We start from the raw sequence: 20357 nt of genomic DNA, 5'->3' as shown, positions 1-20357 counted from the left end.
TTTAAATAATAACATATATAGAAGGTGCACAGTGTCATTTACACAAACACTAAACACCATCACGGTGACACACATGAAACTGAAATAATGCAATAAACATTCATTTAACAACATTAGGTGTAACACACAACCCTAATGTACAAAACTGATCCGAAAAAAACTAAGAAGAATTATAAAACGTAAGAGTAATCCCTTACGTTTTCAAAGGAAAAGACACTTGATTTCAGTAATGAATCACTTTAGTAGCCTAATACATTTCACCCAACACTGGTTTCTGTGTCTGTTTCTTTAAGTTTCTTTGTTTGTCTCATTTCTGTGTTTTTGAGTCATGTAGGCTATTGCATCAATGTCGGAGTTGTAATTTAACGGGAAAGCATACATTTGAGAAAACATGTTTCATGTAGTTGGCCTTTCATATGTAATAAATTACCACGGCTAAACCGGATTGAAGAGCCTTGTTAAATCTAGTTTTTAAAAAAAAATGTATTAGCAAACAAGTCAGAATGAAAACAATGTAACTAATTCAACATCATCCAGCCCTCCCTCTTCAACCCTGCGGCCTCTTTACAATGGGGAGCACACTGAAATACATAATAGAGTTAACAGAAAAAGTCACAGGGATCATGAAACATGAATTTCCGTGAAAAAAAAAACACCTGCATCATTCTAAGTCCAAGTCATTGTTCTGTGTAATATATTTGGAGATCTTCTCAGCAGCTATAGTCTGTAATGTAGAAAGTTGTGCCATATTCACCCGAGCCGTGGGTATTTCTAACATAATAATGTCTTGAAGTTGCATTAGCCACTTGGACATATCCAAAGTATGTGGAGGGAGCCAGTGTTGTGCTAACACTTTTTTTTTTTGGCAGATGTCAACCCGGCATGCCAAAAAATTTTTTGCAACTTAGAAAAACTCAGTTACAGTACATACTGCATTCCAAAAAAAAAAATTCCACATCAAAGTTAAATCTAGTTTTTTGGGGGTAGCCTACATTTGTCTTTCCTCTCGCGCTCACTGGTGAAGCAGAGTGGAGCAAGAGCGCGCAGAGAAGGACGCTGAGCGCGTTTGACTGAAAGAGACTCGAGCGCTAAACCTGCTCACAGGATCATTTTTACCGAATAAAAAACACTTCAAATGACTATTTCTCATGAAACACGTCTGTAATTATGTATCACGGTTATAAATGAACGAAATCATCGGGGGAAACTGGAATATGCCTCCACCTGACATCCAAAGGTAACATTTCCTCAGAAAACGAATTTGTGTTTTACGCGAGAAACTGACACAAGTGAGCGGTTTTAAGTTATATTACATAATAATCCAGAGGAGATACTGATACTGAGTTTGTTCCGGGGAACTCAGTGGCTTGTTAGTAGGCTATATAAAGATAATTGTGCGTCAAGTTGGGATGATGAGAGTTTGTCCGCTCCGTCCGTTCATGTTCATGGAGTTTATAAGCGGGAGCCGCTAGAATGGAAACCGTGATCGATGAAACCGAGGCCTTACAGAGATTCTTCGAAGGTAAGACAGTTTATTGATCACCTGTTGATGTGACAGTTCAACAATAGTTTAAAAAGATTACGTTGCAGTGATGTATATCAGATGGTAATACCATGGTACTAGTGATAGTTTCCATACCTAATCTATAAAGGCTGATTTGATGTGACCCACACAGGACCACAAAACCTGTCATAATGGTCGATTTTTGGAAATTGAGATTTTGAGACCATCTGAAAGCTGAACAAATAAGCTTTCCATTGATGTATGGCTTGTTAGGATAAGACGATATTTGGCTGAGATACAACTAGTATTTGAACATCTGGAATCTAAAATTTGCATCTGGGTGCAACAAAAAAAAATCAAAGAAAATCGCCTTTAAAGTTGTCCAATTGAAGTTCTTAGCAATGCATTTTACTGATCAAAAATTAAGTTTTGATATGTTTACGGTAGGAAAGTTCCAAAATATCTTCATGGTACATGATCTTTACTTAATATCCTAATGATTTTTGGCATTAAAGAAAAATTCGATCATTTTTTTTGACCCATACACTCTTAAAAATAAAGGTGCTTCAAAAGGTTCTTCAAGCGATGCCATAGAAGAACCATTTTTGGTTCCACAAAGAACCATTCAATCAAAGGTTCTTTAAAGAACCATCTCTTTCTTACCTTTTTGTAATCTGAAGAACCTTCTTTCACCACAAAGAAGCTTTTGTGAAACAGAACCAGTTCTTCAGATGTTAAAGGTTCTTTATGGAACCATTTAGACAAAAAAGGTTCTTCTATGGCATCGTGAAGCACCTTTATTTTTAAGAGTGTACAATGTATTTTTGGCTATTGCTTCAAATAGCTGTACCACGCAGTGTTGAGGAAAGTTACTTTTAAAAGTAATGCATTACAATATTGCGTTCCTCCCTAAAAAAGTAACTAATTACGTTACTTAGTTACTTTTTATGGAAAGTAATGCGTTATATTACTTTTGCGTTACTTTTGCGTTACTTTTTAAATATAAGCAGGGCTTGATTGTTTTTAATATAAGAAGTTCTATTTATAGCAAATATAAAAGTCCTTTAACACCAAAAAGTGTCAGCAGCAAAGACATTGGTTAATAAAATGGAATTAGATACATTTGTGTTATTTAACATATTTAATTATTGCAGGTTTGCGTCATATTCTGAGTTTGCATTTCACTGTTTTATTTCATTTTGATGAATACTAAATCAGTTTTTTGTGAGTGGGATGAATTAATGCACATTCACATTTAGTCTAGAACTACAGTAACATCATGTTCTCCCGATTTCTCCCAATATGGGGACAGGAGAGCTGTCAGTCAATAAATGGGAAAACAAAGTAACTGGCATTACTTTTTTGAAAAGTAACTCAGATATTTTCTTGTAAATTAAAAAAGTAATGCGTTACTTTACTAGTTACTTGAAAAAAGTAATCTGATTACGTAACTCGCATTACTTGTAATGAGTTACCCCCAACACTGTGTACCAGTGCCGCTTATGACTGGTTTTGTGCTCCAGGGTCACATACAGTATGTCTGAGTCAACCTGACTACATTAGGTTACACCTATAAAAGTAAGCGATTGTCACATCAAGCAGAAATATTTAAAAAACAAAACATGGTTTATGTCCAAAAACATGGTATTACCATGCGTTGAAGAACTTGGTATTGTTTTGGTATACGTCCAAAAACATGCTGGTACTTTTTGTTGCTTTTTGCTTGTGATGAAATTAAAAATTGATTATATTCTGTGTATGTTTACTTATATATTACATAAAAATGTCATAGCATTTTTTCCTATTTACCTGAAACAATACAGAAAAAAAACTCCAGTTAGTGATAATGGTTGTTCTTGAATGTTCTACACTTATTTCTCAATTTTCTACAGCTAAAGCTCAGTATCAATACGTATTCCAGTTAAGGTACTTGTTAACGTCAGTTGTTTGCCAATATGTGTTGGTAGGTATTTTACCACCACGTGTCCACTGGTAAAGTTTTTTTAAGGACTTGTTTCAAACATTATTTGTGTGTGAGCAGGATTAAATGTGTCATGCTGGATTTGTTTGGGGGGAGAGACACAAAAAGCCACCAATGAGGTCAGACGGGCAGAAGGCAGTGAAGGAATGTTGGGGAAGGGCAGAAAGGTGGAGAGGATTGCAGAGAAAGAGATGATGTACGGATGCAGGGAGCGAAGGATGGAATCCAGAGGAGAGAGAAGGAGGGGTTTGAGGAGAAACACTGGGAAGGACAGAGGAATGTGATAAATGGTGTGTTTGTAATGGTTAAGACAGACATTGAAAATAGGAGAATTAAAGAGAGAGAAGGATTAATGAAAAGGCTAGATTGCTGGGAGTGTTGGGCAAGAAAAAAATTAAATATATTGAAAACAATAGGATGAATCAGATGTAATATCCTCTGATTTGTCTATGTTGGTGAAAATCAAAGAAAGAAAGAACGAAAGTGACAATCTATTTAATGACAATCTAATACACGTTATCACCAATTTTCATTATGATCATGCAAAAAAAAATATATTTTTTACTATAATGTAAAAATTCACAATATTTTTGTTACATTTTAAAATACATCATGGTAGTGTTTGCCTTTTAAAAGATACAGTATTTTTAAATTGCAGTTTGTTTTTGTATTTTTTTTAAATTACAGTAAAATGTGAATAATGACAATTACCAAAAATAGCGATGCATTGCGGTAATGACAATTTGATCTTTTTTAAGTTACAGTAATGAGAATCACTATTTGGGAATTATGAGAATTACAAAAAATATCTGGTTACATTGCAGTAATGACAATTTGACCATTTTTTAAAGAAATTACATTAATTAGAATCACTATTGAGAAGAATGTGAACAAAAATATACATTGCAGTAATGACATACAGCAATAAGAATCACTATTGAGATAATGTGCATTAAAAAAACTAGTTGCATTGCAGTAATGACATTTTTTTAAAGAAATTACAGTAATTAGAATCACTATTGAAAATAATGAGAACAAAAATCTACATTGTGGTAATGATATTTTTTTAAAAGATTACAGGAATGATTATCACTATTGAGAATAAGGAGAGTTACAGAGAAAATGTCCTTAATTGTCTTGAAAACAATATAAAAACCATAATGGTCCTAAAACAATGACTTAATTTGTATTTTCACATTTAATTACTTTTTCCTTTTGATTTTGGGGGTTTAATGTGACCTGGATATGCGTGATTCATGGACCCTTTTAAGCATTACTTGTAGTTACATCACTGGAAAGTAGGGATGTAATGATTAACCGTGAGCCGGTTGAAAATCGATTTAAATATGTGACGATTCAAATCGGTTGAGATGCTAAACAAATCGCGATTCAATTAGGGGTAGGAGTTTATATGAATGTATGTCTGAGGGGAACTTACTGTCTTTCGATGGTATTTTTTCTTTTCCTCTCGCCTCTGTATAATGCATATTAAAGTTCATAAGTGCAGCGCTGCTTTGTTTACAGCGGAAACCAAATAAACGCTTTAAGCACCACCTGCTGGCAGAGAGTGAATCTGCATCTCGTTCAGCTTGGTGAAAATCAAAGAAAGAAAGAACGAAAGTGACAATCTATTTAATGACATTCTAATACAGGTTATCACCAATTTTCATTATGATCATGCAAAAAAAAAATCTATTTTTTACTATAATGTAAAAATTCACAATATTTTTGTTACATTTTAAAATACATCATGGTAGTGTTTGCCTTTTAAAAGATACAGTATTTTTAAATTGCAGTTTGTTTTTGTATTTTTTTAAAATTACAGTAAAATGTGAATAATGACAATTACCAAAAATAGCGATGCATTGCGGTAATGACAATTTGATCTTTTTTAAGTTACAGTAATGAGAATCACTATTTGGGAATTATGAGAATTACAAAAAATATCTGGTTACATTGCAGTAATGACAATTTGACAATTTTTTTAAGAAATTACAGTAATTAGAATCACTATTGAAAATAATGAGAACAAAAATCTACATTGTGGTAATGATATTTTTTTTAAAGATTACAGGAATGATTATCACTATTGAGAATAAGGAGAGTTACAGAGAAAATGTCCTTAATTGTCTTGAAAACAATATAAAAACCTTAATGGTCCTAAAACAATGACTTAATTTGTATTTTCACATTTAATTACTTTTTCCTTTTGATTTTGGGGGTTTAATGTGACCTGGATATGCGTGATTCATGGACCCTTTTAAGCATTACTTGTAGTTACATCACTGGAAAGTAGGGATGTAATGATTAACCGTGAGCCGGTTGAAAATCGATTTAAATATGTGACGATTCAAATCGGTTGAGATGCTAAACAAATCGCGATTCAATTAGGGGTAGGAGTTTATATGAATGTATGTCTGAGGGGAACTTACTGTCTTTCGATGGTATTTTTTCTTTTCCTCTCGCCTCTGTATAATGCATATTAAAGTTCATAAGTGCAGCGCTGCTTTGTTTACAGCGGAAACCAAATAAACGCTTTAAGCACCACCTGCTGGCAGAGAGTGAATCTGCATCTCGTTCAGCTCGTCTGCCGTTTCTGTTTCATGCAGATATTTTTTATGCATAGTTTCACAAAACTGAAGTCAAACCATTCTGTTTTTGCTTCAAATTTCAAAATTATACATTCTAATTTAGATTAAAAACTGCTCATGTTGCATGTATGCAGCATCTTTGTTTGGATCATGATTCAAATGCAGTGGTTGCCTCTAATTTTAAATGGAAAAAGCACAGACAAAGCCTTAGTTTGTTTATATGAAGAGATTTCTTTTATTTGTGTTACTTATTTATTTGATTTGGGGCTTGTTTTAAAATTTCAAAAACAAATTTATTATTTACATTTACATTATATTTAAATTTTGTTATTTAGCAGACGCTTTTATCCAAAGCGACTAACAAATGAGGACAATAGAAGCAATCAAAACCAACAAAAGAGCAATAATTTAAACACATAAAGTGCTAAATTAGTATATTATTATATTGTTATATTTCAATTTCACAAAGAAACGTACATATTTTGTCCAACCAATAATAAAAGGACACATTTAATTTATAATTAGTCTTAAATCTCGTTTTGTAAAAAAAAAAATTGTGAATCAAATCGAATCGTGAAATCAAAATCGTGAGTTGAGTGAATCGTTACATCCCTACTGGAAAGTGTTGATTTATTGCCTTCTGCTTCTTTTTCTTCACTCTTTCTCGTCGTCATCTTTCTTTTCTTCAGAAAGATTTGGCTCACCCCTCTGTTTTAACTTTACTGTCCTCTCAGAGTGGTCAAATTCATTTCTCTGTCATTCTTGGCAGATAAAAGCCGTAGTTGTTAATGTGAGGTTCTAAGATGGACTGTTTATTTTGGAGGGATTTTCCAACCATAATTTGTGGCACTTCATTAGGCGTGAGTGTGTTTTTCTCAGAGCAGGTGTAACGGTTTGTATATATGACAGCGTTTCAGTGTAAACACTGTTGACTTCATTGGGCTCTGGAGTTCACGGCCGTCAAGCAATGCTCTTTAACGAGAATTTCACATGTTTACATTCTTCATTTGGGGAGTGAGGCAGACAGCGCACCTCTGGTCTTGGCCGAAACCCTGCTGCCTCTGAACTAGAGATGATCTGACGTGCTAGAAATGTCCTCATACAACAGTATCAGTTAGTATGTGATGTGAATTATGGAATAATTGTGGTGTGGATGCACTTATTTTATGTAAATATAGGGTAAACGTACCCATTAAAATAACGTAATTTACCCATTAAGCACACTTCCATATTTGAGCTCAGATTATAAAAAGACAAAATAATGTATTATCATACTTGATGTCTTAACCAATTGATGTGTTTGTTACTACATACCTCCTGTAATTTCAAATCAATCAGATCAGTGCACGCTGAGATATAGGCTAATATAAAAAATTCAGGTGTCTGTGTATGGCTTGTTTGTGCTTTTGAGAACACTTAGTAAATCCTGATTGTGATTCATTCAGATTCTGTTGTCATTTTCTACTTTTTGACTGTTTTACTCTACTTTTTAATTGATGGCTGGTTGCGGTTTTTAATTGTGCTCCACATCCACGATTCCCAATGAATTCTCTGTGTTTGTGCTCTGTTTGTTTGTGTTTGTGTGTGTGTTGTACGGGGAGGGCATCTTAAATGAACATCCATTGTGGAGTACAGCAACACAAAGCACAAAAGAAGAGGCAGATTGAGCTGTAGGACTCATTTGACCCTCAGCTGTCCTAGAGGAAAATTTTATTGCTCAGAGGTCTCTCTATCAAAGCTTGTTTCATTCAAATATCAACTTTGTCTTGGATGTTTCCTCTGTCCTAGGAAGAAATAGAAATAGACATTGTAAGGATTTGATGAGAGATGTTTGAGTTTATTGAGATTTCTGACTTTTGACTGTGTTTTGGCAAATCTGAAAACAGTTTGATACCGTGTTTAGATCTCTACGTAACTCCAGAGGAGACACATGCGAGATTACTGGGGACTTTTTCTCAGAAGAAACATCAGAGAAGCAGAAGACTTCAGCAAAATTCTCAATTTGCTCTACATTTAAACTTATGAATGTCTAGTAGAAACAATTTAAAATGTTTCAAAGGGGGTTTTCCCCCAATTCAGAACAATTTTATTTTCATTCTTCAGAGCTGTCTGATTTTGCGTACATCATTTAAATGTTGTAGATGAATAATAACTGAAATGACTTCAGCAAAAGTCTCCATATGCTCTCCATTTAATCTCATTTGATGTCGTGAAGTAACAATTACAATTTAGGCTTTTGTTTTTCAATTAAAAAATAATTAAGTTTTCATTTTTCTGAGCTGTCTGGTTTTACGTAAATCCTTAAAATAGTGTAGAAGAATGGAATATCACTGAAACATTTACTTAATGATTCTTCTACAATATCAAATTAATAATATAATATTAATATTGGTACCATTAAAAAAATTGTTACTTTAAATAAAACAAACATTAACTGAACTAAAAGAATATTAAGGGGAAAAACACTTATTTCAGTTATTTGCCAAGGCAAAATTTCTAATTTTCTTTTAGCTTAACTTGAAGTACTAAAATAACTCAAACTAAAACTGAAATAAAAATGAATAAGAACTAATGGCAAAAACACACAACAAACTTACTAAAACTAAATCTAAAATTGAAAGAAAAATATAAAAATAAAAACTGTAAATAGGAAAAAACTTAATATTAATAAACAGCTACAGTATAATCAATGATTTGTAATAATTTGTGACACATCACTTGTCTCAATCTGGTGAATACATTTGTGAGGAATGGACCCACATTCTCAGAGTAAACAAACAGCCCTGTTAAGAGGCTTCTGTGTTTTCTTTATTCGCAAGGAAGGCTCGGCGATTGAGGGTGTTGAAAGGAATTCTGGGAAACGCTTACTGGCTTCTGTTCCTTCGGTTCTGAGAGGCGTGGATTGGATAGTTTTCAGATATTTACCTAAAGATAACTACCACAGAAACCCCCTGTGACATAAGAGCGCTCAGAAAGCGTTTTAGCCCAATTGAATGTAGCCATAAGCTGCTTACAGAGGGTCCGCATGCCCCTCTCTCTAATGCACCGCATCATTCTTGGCATACCTACAACACTATTAAAAATCAGAATGAGGTGCGAGTAATGATTCTTTCTCTCGTGTCTCTTTTTCGCTATCGCTGCCTCATTCCGACTCCATTAGTGTGACAGTGTGCAGACAGGGCGAGGAAGAGAGATAACAGACTCTCACAGCGCGCAGATGGATGCACACACACACTCATACATGCTGAGATAAGGGCAGGGCACAGGTCATACAAACACACACATGCAACATGCACAAGCAGTAACACACACGTGTGGGTTTTTGCACACATTAAGCACATAGCTACTGTGTTGTAAGGAGCTGATTGGTCGAAACATTAGCGTAGGAGTTAATGTTTTGGACCGCAACCCATCCGTGAGCTCCATAACACCGAAACTCATCCCTACACCACCCAACTCATGACATGCTTGCCAACTCTCATTTTACTTCACAGGAGTTTTTTTCTCCTGAAATTATTTGGGAAATTATGTCAGTTTTGGTAACACTTTATTTTAAGGTGTCCTTGTTACACGTTACATGTACTTACTATTATAATTAGGGATGTGCGCAACGACTAATTTGACTGACTTTAAACGAAAGTTTTGTATCCGACTAGTCTAAAAGCAAGAAACCCCCAAAACAAAACCTCTGCATGCGTGTAGCATATATAATAGCCTATTTTTGAAATACTTAATCTATGAATCACACTGTCAAATCCCTCAATGAATTCCGCTTGCCCCACACTTGCCTCGCGTTATCATCATTTCATTTTAGGCGGTCGTTAAAAAGAAAAAAAAGAAAAACATACACTCAACATCGACCAAAGCATAGCTTATTTATTCAAATCAGCTGGGGAAATGCAGAACAATGGAAAATCCGATAGAGTTTCAGAAAGCGCCTGTGGCCAGCCTCTAAGCTAACGCCTACCTGCCTGTATTGAATATGATTACGCATCGCTCCAGTAGAGTTATTGTAAGACAATTTGACATTACACAGTTTACACAAAACTTTTCCGTTTCCTTCTAATTCAAAATAATCCCACACCTTCTCGTCTTTCGCATGGTCATTTTTGAACTCGCCGCAACTGACATGAAGAAAACGCATGTGAGTTCTGAGGTAAAAACGTAGTTTCCGCCCCGATTAACTTTTACAAATAATGTATTATTTTTCAAACATTTTATTTTAACTAAATGCAATGTTAAAATGACGGTAATTTGAATGATAAAATCATGTTGTTGTTGTTTTTTTCTGTCGTGTAATCGACTATTGTTTTCATTGTCAACTAGTAGGAGCTGTACCGTTTAGTCGACCAGTCGACTAGACCCGCACATCCCTAATTATAATAACAATAAATGATGCATAATAACATGCAAGTAGCCCTAAGTCAAACCCTAATCCTAACCCTAACCATATAGTAAGTACATGTAGTTAATTAGTATTACTCAGTACTTAAATGTATAATTACACTGTAACAAGGACACCTTAAAATAAAGTGTAACCCAGTTTTTATATTTACAGTAAATGGGCTTATCATAGGGCCTCCCCCTCATAAAAAGTCATGTTACGCAGGGTCCTCGCGCAGTTGCGTGGTTTGCGTGGAGCCTAAACACGCCACTGCACTTTTTGTGAGAGGATTTGAGCAGGTTAGGTCACATTTAGCCTGATGTCAGTAAGTCATGGATCACTCATGTGTGAAGGTACAGATGGTTCCTGTGGCTGATGTTTGATGGAGGGAATAGTTTGGCCGTTGCGCGTGGTCTCTCTCATGCAACAGTGTATTGCTGTCACTGGAATGCATTGTGTTTGAGCAGCCAGGCCTGGAACACTCACATGCCAGTTCCATTACAACAAACCAAAAATTATACACTTTCCACATTTCAGGTGAATGTGATCCATTTCCCACATGCTTCCTTTTATTGGAACTCAAGTGATTTGTGTGCCATGTTATTTTAGTATTATTTACATACTATTTATTTCTATTTTTAACATTTTAGTGATTTTTGATTTCAAGCTTTATTTGAATTAACAAAGATTTTTTTATATATAGTTTTAGTTTGCACAAAGAAAATGTAGGGCCTAAGAGGTGCTTCAAAGCGTTTTAATGTTTTTTTTTATTATATTATATTATATTATAATTAGTGGTCGACCGATATATCGCCAAGGCCGATACATCGGCCGATATTTGGCATTTTTCAAATATCGGCATCGGCTGATAAGTTTTTCTGTTTGGCTGATGCGTTCGAGTCGGGACTTTTATTTTGACGGCGCTGAGAGGGGCAGATTGCTCACATTCTCCCTCTTAGTTTGTCTAATAATCCGATAGAACTGTTAAACAAAGGAATTAAAATGTATACAAAAAGTATTATAACTATTGCTTTTATATTATTAGTAATAGAAAGGCAAACATTATAATACTTCAGCAAATACGCATTTTCATAATTTAAACAAATCTTTGAATGGCTAATGAAAACATAATTTCACAAACCTTGCAAACTTAGTCGAATCCAGTTGTGAGATCGTGTGAAGTGTGCATGTGACCTGCATGATCGCGTGTTCTCTGCGTGACTTTCGGTCCATGCAAGTCCAATGCTTTAAACATTAAATTCGTGATTTCAAATTATGCTGCGCTTTATGCATTTGCCCACTGTCATATTCATATCATTTTCACTGTGTGCTGTATGTAAAATGAGTGTTACCTTGGCTTTATTTGAAAAAATATGATTCCCAATGCACACAAACTTCCCGAAATACTGAGTGCTGTTGGTTACAGTTTACTTCCTTTTTTATTAAATATTTATTTGTGAAAAATACTTTGTCATCTAAAGTAGCCTATAAGTATGTTTATTTACAAATTAATTTTTTTATCCATTTTCAAATTATTTCAAATTTCTTAAATATTCATTCAAATAAATACAATTATATTGACTTTATATCAGCCATTGGCCACCCTGCTTTCCAAAATATCGGCATTGGCATTGGCTGTGAAAAAAACAATATCAGCCGACCACTAATTATAATAAATATGTAAATATCTTTAATTAAAAGTAACAATTAGTCATTAATGATACTGATTTAGGTTTCTCAATCTTTAAGCTCCCATAACGTGCTTCATTACTGAAAGTGATGATAACTTGCCATTTAAGTGAGTCAGATGTGGATTTAGTAACCTAAATGATTTAGTGAGTAAAAAATTATTCATCACACTGATTCAAACCAGTAAATCTTGAGCATGTTTCTTTTAAAAGAATTAGTTTATAAGAGTAATTTGCATTTCTTGTAAATCAGATTACACTGGTTGTGTTTTTTGTTTTTGCATGCAGTTCTCCAGTTTCATTAAAACAGCACTAATAACATGTGTGGACCTTTTTATTTTTTGAAAATAGGACATGTAAACTCATGTGGCTGATCAGACCACACCAGATAATCTGGCTAGTGACTCGGCATGTTAGTAGAGATTAATCTGGGGTGCTGGGGTTAAAATTGGGCCGAGATATTGGCAGTGGTGAAGCGTGTGGGACTGTTACTATATTACACCCCTCTGAAAATGTGTCATTCCTTGAATTCCTCATTGTTACCCGACTTTTACATGTTTCCTTTTTCTGCTGACGGTATGAAGGCATTCAGTGCTCTTTAGCACTCTGTTGTTCCCTCTCTCGTGTTCGTGGATAGGTAAGCTGCTCAGGTCGGCCAGGGCGTTCAGTGCTGGTGGCCGACTAGAACTGTGTGTGGTGGCCTGGTACAGCTCTGTCTCATGACTGAGACCTAATCCTGCATTACAACACACACACATTCACGTAACCCTGGACCCGCCAACTGAGGTCCGAGATGGAAAGGTGTATGTTGTTTGGAGGGATATGAGAGACGTACTGGGTCATATACATACATCTTCAGTTTTGTGTCCATCCTAAAACAAAATGCTGTGGCTTCGAGCAGGTACTGTCTCTCTTTCTCACACGTTTTTTCTTGTAGAGAATCCTTTTTAGTGCCTTTTTATATTGATTGTTGCTATTTACCTTTCACATTCCCAGACCGGTATGTATATGACATTTGTCCGGTATGTATGTGTGTGCATGTGAGGTAGTGTATAAATGTGTGTATTTCTGTGTGAACACATTTTCATACGTGTGTTGTGTATTTATATGGTCAAGATTATTTTTAAGCTTAATTATTAAGCTTTAGCATGTAGCCTATCCAGCAGTATTTGTACTAAAGGCATGAATGATTCTTAAAATTAAAATGAATAAAAATTCTAAATCAAATGATTCTTAACATTTTTTAAATTAAAGGGGTCATATGATGCGATTTCAAGTTTTCCTTACTCTTTGGAGTGTTACAAGCTGTTCGTGAATAGATAAGATCCCTGAAGTTGCAAAGACTAAAGTCTCATAATCAAAGAGATATTCTTTATCAAAGTTAAGACTCTGCCACACCCCCCTAAAACGGCTCGTTCTAACACGCCCCCACATGTCTAGGTCACTTTGTGGGAATATTTGCATAATGTGCCCAAATATTCACTCAAAGAAAGAAGGCGTGGTTTCAGTAACCGCAGTTAGTGTTGAAGCAGCATGTCAGGGAGAAGCTGTGTGTTTCTAGGCGAAAGTAGATGCATTTAGGAATCTTTAAGAGACTTGCAAATGCAATGAAAAATATGTTAAAGGAGGAACCCAAACCATTTAATATAATTTAAATGACTTGGGGGTGGGATCTTTTAAGGTAGTAAGCAACCACCCTAGCCACAGCATAGCAAAAACACTCTGAACACCTTAGAAACTCGATAGCAACCACCTTAGCATCATGTTGGCTTTTGGCCTATAAATTGACGTCATGTTTAAACAGTTGAAACCACAGTTATTATAGTTTACTCACAATAAATCCATAAAAAAGTTGTTATTTGAAACAAACATTAACCGAAAAAAAATATTACAAATTTATTTAAATGTTATTTCTAATTTTAATTTTGTTTTTGCATAATGAACTAAAATAACTAAAACTAATAATTAAAATAAATACAAAAAAAACACAACTAAATTGCCAAAACTTAAAAATTAGAATGAAAACAGGAAATACTGTATATAGGAACATAAACTAATTCAAAATATATGTGAAAACTGTAATAATATGCCAATGGTATTAAAATAACACTGGCTGTTAATGTCCAGTAGAAACTTATTATCATTTTTAGATTCTCTTGAGCTTGATGACAATATCTATCAAAGTTTTGTCAGATTTTACAGTTCTCTTATCAGGTCAATAATTGTGCAAATGTTTTCCTCTGTAATTGTGTGGATACTTAAATGAATGCTGTATTGTAGGGCATTCTGGGTAGTGTTTACCGTTTGATAATGTAATGGACTTCGCTCTATTATACTTTACTCTGGTGTGAATTAGAGCTTAATGATTAACATGTATAAGAAGTCACATACAATGATCAGTTTCACATGCAGAGATGTAGAGAAACAGAGCATGTATGTATGTGTAGAGTGCAGAGGGAGGTAAAGAGAGATATGCATGGAGACGGAGGAAGGGATGTGTGGTAAATTGTTGTCTGTGATTAATGAGCTCTCAAGGGAGCGGTTTTAGTTTGGCCCCTCAGTGATGCCAAATGCTTTAGTTCAGAATCATCAGTTCTTCATACAAAACCTTGAAATGACAAACAGGAAACAAATCTAAAGCTTTTTCATAAAGTTTAGTTACAGTGTGTTATGCTGTGATACAGTTACTGTAACAAACAAGTTTGGAGTCAGATTTTTTTATGTTTTTGAAAGAAATCTCTTCTGCTCACCAAGGCTGCATTTATTTAATAAAAATACAGTGAACAGTAATATTGTGAAATAATATTACACTTTAAAATAACTGTTCAATAACTGTTGAATTTTAATATTTTTTAAAAATGTATTCCTGTGATGCGAAGCTGAATTTTCTGCATCATTACTCCTTCAGTCTTCAGTGTCACATGATCCTTCAGAAATCATTCTAATAATATGATTTTCTGCTGAAGAAACATTATTATTATCATATTGAAGTCAGTTAATGTTTTTGTGGAAACTGTGGTACATTTTTATCAGGATTCTTTGATGAATAGAAGGTTCAAAAGAACAGTATTTATTTGAAAAAGAAATGTCCCATTTGACTGATTTAATGCATTGTTGCTGAATAAACGTTTTCTTTAAAAAAAAATAAATAACACTGACTTCATATTTTTGAACAGTGGTGTACATAGTACATATTTCTGAACAATATAAATATTAATATTCATTAATATTAATATCAGTTGCTTGTAGAGCTGAACTATCAGCTTCATAAATGTTTGAAGTTGAACTATTTATTGACATCACATTGAACTATCAACTTCATAAACTGAGTTTTTGTCCATAAGCTGGACTGTTTGTTTGGTTGTGTTTAAATAAGATTTTAATTGTTCAAAAAGAGTTCAGATGTGTTGAACTGTGGCATTTTGAGTTGATTTAGTAGTGCTTAAAAGATTGAAACAAGCACATGAAATTAATCTCTCTACATTGAACAAATATCAACTCATGTCAACACAAACTCAGCAGTAGTGAACAAGGAAAAAGGGTTGTGAGCTTGCCGAATTATTTCACAGTATAACAGGTGACAATACATGTTTAATGCTCTTCACAGAGCATGAGCACACATACACAAGTGGTCTGAACATGATCATTATTAAAAAAAATATTTTATAAAACCATACAAAGAATGCATTTCTCATCTGTTTGTTAAAATCACCTCCTTCTCAATTTTTTTGTCCAACAACAACAACGCTCTCTCTCTCGTCCTCTGCTCCCCCACTCTTGTTCCCGTCAGTCAATCTTGCAGCCGTTATCAGCACTGGCCTGGCAGATTTAACGCAGGAGGATGGAAACATCTGGATCTTATTTAGTAAAATCATCCCTCTCCGTTTCTCTTTGCCCTGCTGGCACACTCATAAAACTATCCGAGCAGAGACCCCAACCGCTGCACCTCCAAACATTACGTCAGCGCTGGTTTCATCACTCATTCTTTATAGAAAAAATACATTTTTGGATTTTTATATTTAAAAAGTTAAGCCCAGTTGCGATCACTCAAATGGCTTAAGGGAAGTGATTGCTTTGACTCTTGGTTTATACCTGGTGTAAACATACACCGACAGACTTATAAATAGATCAGTCTGAGAAAACTCACATCCACAGAATTGAACCATGACATTTCACAGGTGGATCAAACCTGTTCATTGGTCACAATGACAAGTTGTTTTGGGATATTTTGTGAGTCAGAATTGTGTTGGCTTTCTGTAAATGGTGCCGTCTAGGTCGGGATATCCACTGGGGCGGGATGTGAACCCTCTCCGGCTGTGGGAGGCTGATGGACCAGAGAGTTTTCCCAACACTAACACTGGAATTCTTCACATTCCGTCTTCGTTAGTGGCCTAATCTATCAAAGAGAAAGAGAGAGGGGTTTAGTGGGGGTCTCTACATACTCGACTACACCTCCACCTGACCTTGGGCTGATTCCCCTCATTCTCTTCATCCTTTGCTGCCTTGCCTTGCTTTCTTTGTGTAATTTGTATATCTGTACCTGTTGTTGAAACTTGGACTTCAGTGATTGCATACATTCTTCAATTACATTTATGCATTTAGCAAGACTTTTTATACAAAGCAACTTGCAAAAGAGAAATAAAACTACTTTGTAATTTCAGTATCAGGATTTTAGGTTGTAATATGGTTGTATAAGGGAAAGTGTGTGTGTGTGTGTGTGTGTGTGTGTGTGTGTGTGTTAGTACTATATATATTATGTGGTGTATGATTTTTCGGTTTTCAGTTTTTAATCTTCTCTTCATTCTTCAATCATCCCTTCAGTCTTCATTTAAAAAGTCCTGCAGTGTAACAAATCAGGACTCAAAATACATGTTCTTTTTTCTGCAGGCCTTGAGGGAAAAAATGCTATTTATTTATTGCATATATTGCAAAATATACAGCATTGTTTATTTACATTTACACCTAAGGACAATAATACAACATTTGTATTTGTATTTTCATTAGTTTTTTTTAAATAATTTTTCTATTCTTTTTTTACAATAATAATGTTAAAATACATTAAATAAAAAAAATCAAATACAAAATTATTAATACAAATATTATATGGTTTGTTAAAGTTAAATACATTTAATATGGGTTCATAATGTGCAATAATAGCTATAAATTATGCAAAGTATAATTTTTGGCAAGTGCTTGTATTTGGTGTTGAATCTATTGCACAACTTGATAGACAACAAGTCATGTTCTGAAAATTATGTATATTATATATTTGTTGTATTTTAATTTTTTACCCAAAAAGCATGCACATACGCTTTTTTACATTTATTATACTATGCATAAAGAGAAAGATTATGCAAGAGATTATGCAAGAAAAGGTGCTTTATTTGGCTTGAGTGTGCAGGGTCAGTTGGCCTGGGTGAGTGACCTATTGCAGGTGTTGCAATGGAGTGATTACAGCGATGGGTCATGTGGTGGAGATTTGGAGAGATTTGATAAAGAGGTGGAGAAGGGGGCAGATGCATAGAGAGGTATGGATGGGAGGATAGAGAAAAGCTATTTTCATGCACAATAAAAGAAAACTTTCTTCGCAAGTGACCTTCCTTTTGGAGTTTTTACCATTTGTATTGTGTCTATAACCTCCAAGACATTTATGTTTTCATGGACCTCATCTGTGATCCCTAGTTTGACCGTATGTCATCAATCTGGCTGTTAAACAAGCAAACAGATGATCAGAAGTGTTGCAAGCAACACAAAACTGTCTGCTTCTTTTGTTGGAGTCTGAATGAGAGATGTTGTGAAACTGTTATTTTATCACTGTAGAAACGGTGCGTAGGAACACGATACTCATCCTCCTTTCTCACTCTCTTCTTCTACCTTTCTCTGTCTCTCTCCCTCTACTTCCATTGCAGGTCATGATATTAACAGCTCTTTGGAGCCAACAAACTTTGACACAAGTATCCTGGAGGAATACATCAGCAAAGAGGACGACAGCACTGACATGTGAGAATCTGGAAACAGCTTGTACCACTCAGTACACCAAATTTCTTCTGGTGATGTGCTTATTTTGATGATAATAAATCAAATCGGCTATCAGATGGTGATTTGTTTTTTCTCCTCTAGTTGTTTCACAGAGGTCCACAGCACCCCAGGACCCCAGTATCCCTCGCCCCAGGCCGGGGCATCCTCTTCAGGGGGGGTAGGGTGTGGCGTGAGCCCCCCCATCCCCCTGCGCCAGGGCGCCGTCCCGTCTCTGCCCCAGCCCTGCCAGAACCCCTACCCGCCTCCACCGCCACTGGACCACCTCAGACACAACTACTCCTGCCTGGGGCAACAGCAGAGCCAAACACCCCAACACCAACAGCCACACGTCAAACCAGACCACCGCGGTCAGTACGCACCGGGGTAAGAGAAACCGCATAGAGACCACATAAGGAGCAAATATGGCGAAATATGTCAACAGATGGATTTTTTCTATACTATGTATATAGTATATATATAGTATAGAGCTATATAGATTATATAAAAACTATATATATATATATATATATATATATATATTAGGGATGTGCAGGACTAGTCGACTAAACGGTACAGCTCCTACTATTCGACACTGAAAACAATAGTCGATTACACGATAGAAACCCCCCCCCCCCAAAAAAAAAATTTTTTTCATTTCAATTCAGGACACAAGTACACCTCAATTGGGCCATTCTTGCTTTTCAAGTAAATCTGCAGCAAGCCCTAATGAAAAAAAAAAAAGATGTGAAATTTACCAGCAGACAGTAATAACCATGTTTTGTATAATATCAATTGAGTCATAAATTACAATTTCACATCCCTAATGTGAAAGAGACAAAAGATTAAAAAAAATAAAAAAAATTCAAAGTGGCTTTTAATAATTACAGGACAGCAAATGAAAGTAGGAGGAAAGACAAGACAAAAAAAATTATACATATACATATTTTGCAGCTCAAAATTCTTAAACATTAAATCTTATTGTAAGACTTTTAATGTTTAATTGAATAAAGGCTGAAAAGAGCAGCATATGTTGTATTGCATGCTTGTGTCCCACCAGGATTCTTAACTAGCAAGATTTCCTTGGTCAACTAGCTCCAGAAAAGCAATGCTAGTTGATCAGTTTGGATTAGCATGGTCCACAAGCTTGATCAACACCAGGATTCATGCAGGTCTTTTCAGCAATGTTAGAACTAAGACAAATACTGACCTCAGGTGCTTCTGGAACTTCCAGTTTGGTTTCAGATGGTGCTTTCACAGCAATCACAGTTTGATCTTTCAAGCTGCTTATGGTACGAATGTCCTGATAGGTCACATATCCTAATGTGAGCTTCAATTAAGGACAAACAGTTTTGGCATCGAATACAGTATTTAAAATTACTGAGAGTTCAAATACATGGTAACTTTATTGCATTTGAAATGAAAGACTCATAATTAAGATAACTGTAAAATGGATGTAATGTGATACATCTATTGATATGCCATGTGAGTGTTTGGCTGCAGGGACACAAGCGGTTAAAACAGCATGCCTGAGCAAGCTCACAAAAGTGAAGGAGACAAACCACTCCTTAGTTCTTCAGAGTACAAACATGCAGACACAAAAAAAAGGATATCTTTGGTTGTCCTTGTTCTCTGTCAGTTCACGTAGCCGTGTTGAGCTGGACTGAATGAGGTCGTCCAGAGCTTTCTCCTGCCTGTTCAGCTCAGAAAGCTCTTTCTTGAGAGCGCTGGTCTTTTCTGAATTGCTGGATGAGCTCTCAAACACACCACTGACCCTAAAGCACAGGGAACATATAGGGAACATACTATTTGAAAACATCATAATTAATATCACATAGTAAGAATGTATATGTGTGCATATATATTAGGGATGTGCAGGTCTAGTCGACTAATCGACTAAACGGTACAGCTCCTACTAGTCGACACCGAAAACAATAGTCAATTACACGACAGAAAACCCCCCCCCCAAAAAACATGATTTTATCATTCAAATTACCATCATTTTAACATTGCATTTAATACGTTTTAAATAACAAGTTAAAATAAAAAGTTTGAAAAATAATACATTATTTAAAAAAGTTTATCTGGGCGGAAACTACGTTTTTACCTCAGACCTCACATGCGTTTTCTTCATGTCAGTTGCGGCGAGTTCAAAAATGACCATGCGAAAGACGAGAAGGTGTGGGATTATTTT

General features: G+C 35.2%; 1 protein-coding gene across 1 annotated transcript in view; it reads left to right on the top strand.

Annotated features, from left to right (window-relative positions):
• The first annotated feature begins 1046 nt into the window (after positions 1 to 1046).
• LOC107551430 (myelin regulatory factor-like) overlaps positions 1047 to 20357 on the top strand; it is a 42573-nt gene continuing 23262 nt past the window's right edge. Inside the window, exons 1-3 of the mRNA XM_016233030.1 lie at positions 1047 to 1522; positions 18058 to 18148; positions 18269 to 18550. Coding sequence (XP_016088516.1) covers positions 1474 to 1522; positions 18058 to 18148; positions 18269 to 18550 — 422 coding nt within the window. The 5' untranslated portion in view covers positions 1047 to 1473. The remainder of the gene's footprint in view (positions 1523 to 18057; positions 18149 to 18268; positions 18551 to 20357) is intronic.

Source organism: Sinocyclocheilus grahami, unplaced genomic scaffold (assembly GCF_001515645.1).
Source record: "Sinocyclocheilus grahami isolate Dianchi unplaced genomic scaffold, SAMN03320097.WGS_v1.1 scaffold423.1, whole genome shotgun sequence".
In the NCBI taxonomy this organism is placed as follows: Eukaryota; Metazoa; Chordata; class Actinopteri; order Cypriniformes; family Cyprinidae; genus Sinocyclocheilus; species Sinocyclocheilus grahami.
Note: the sequence above shows the minus strand (reverse complement) of the source record. Positions and strands in the feature narration are given on the sequence as shown.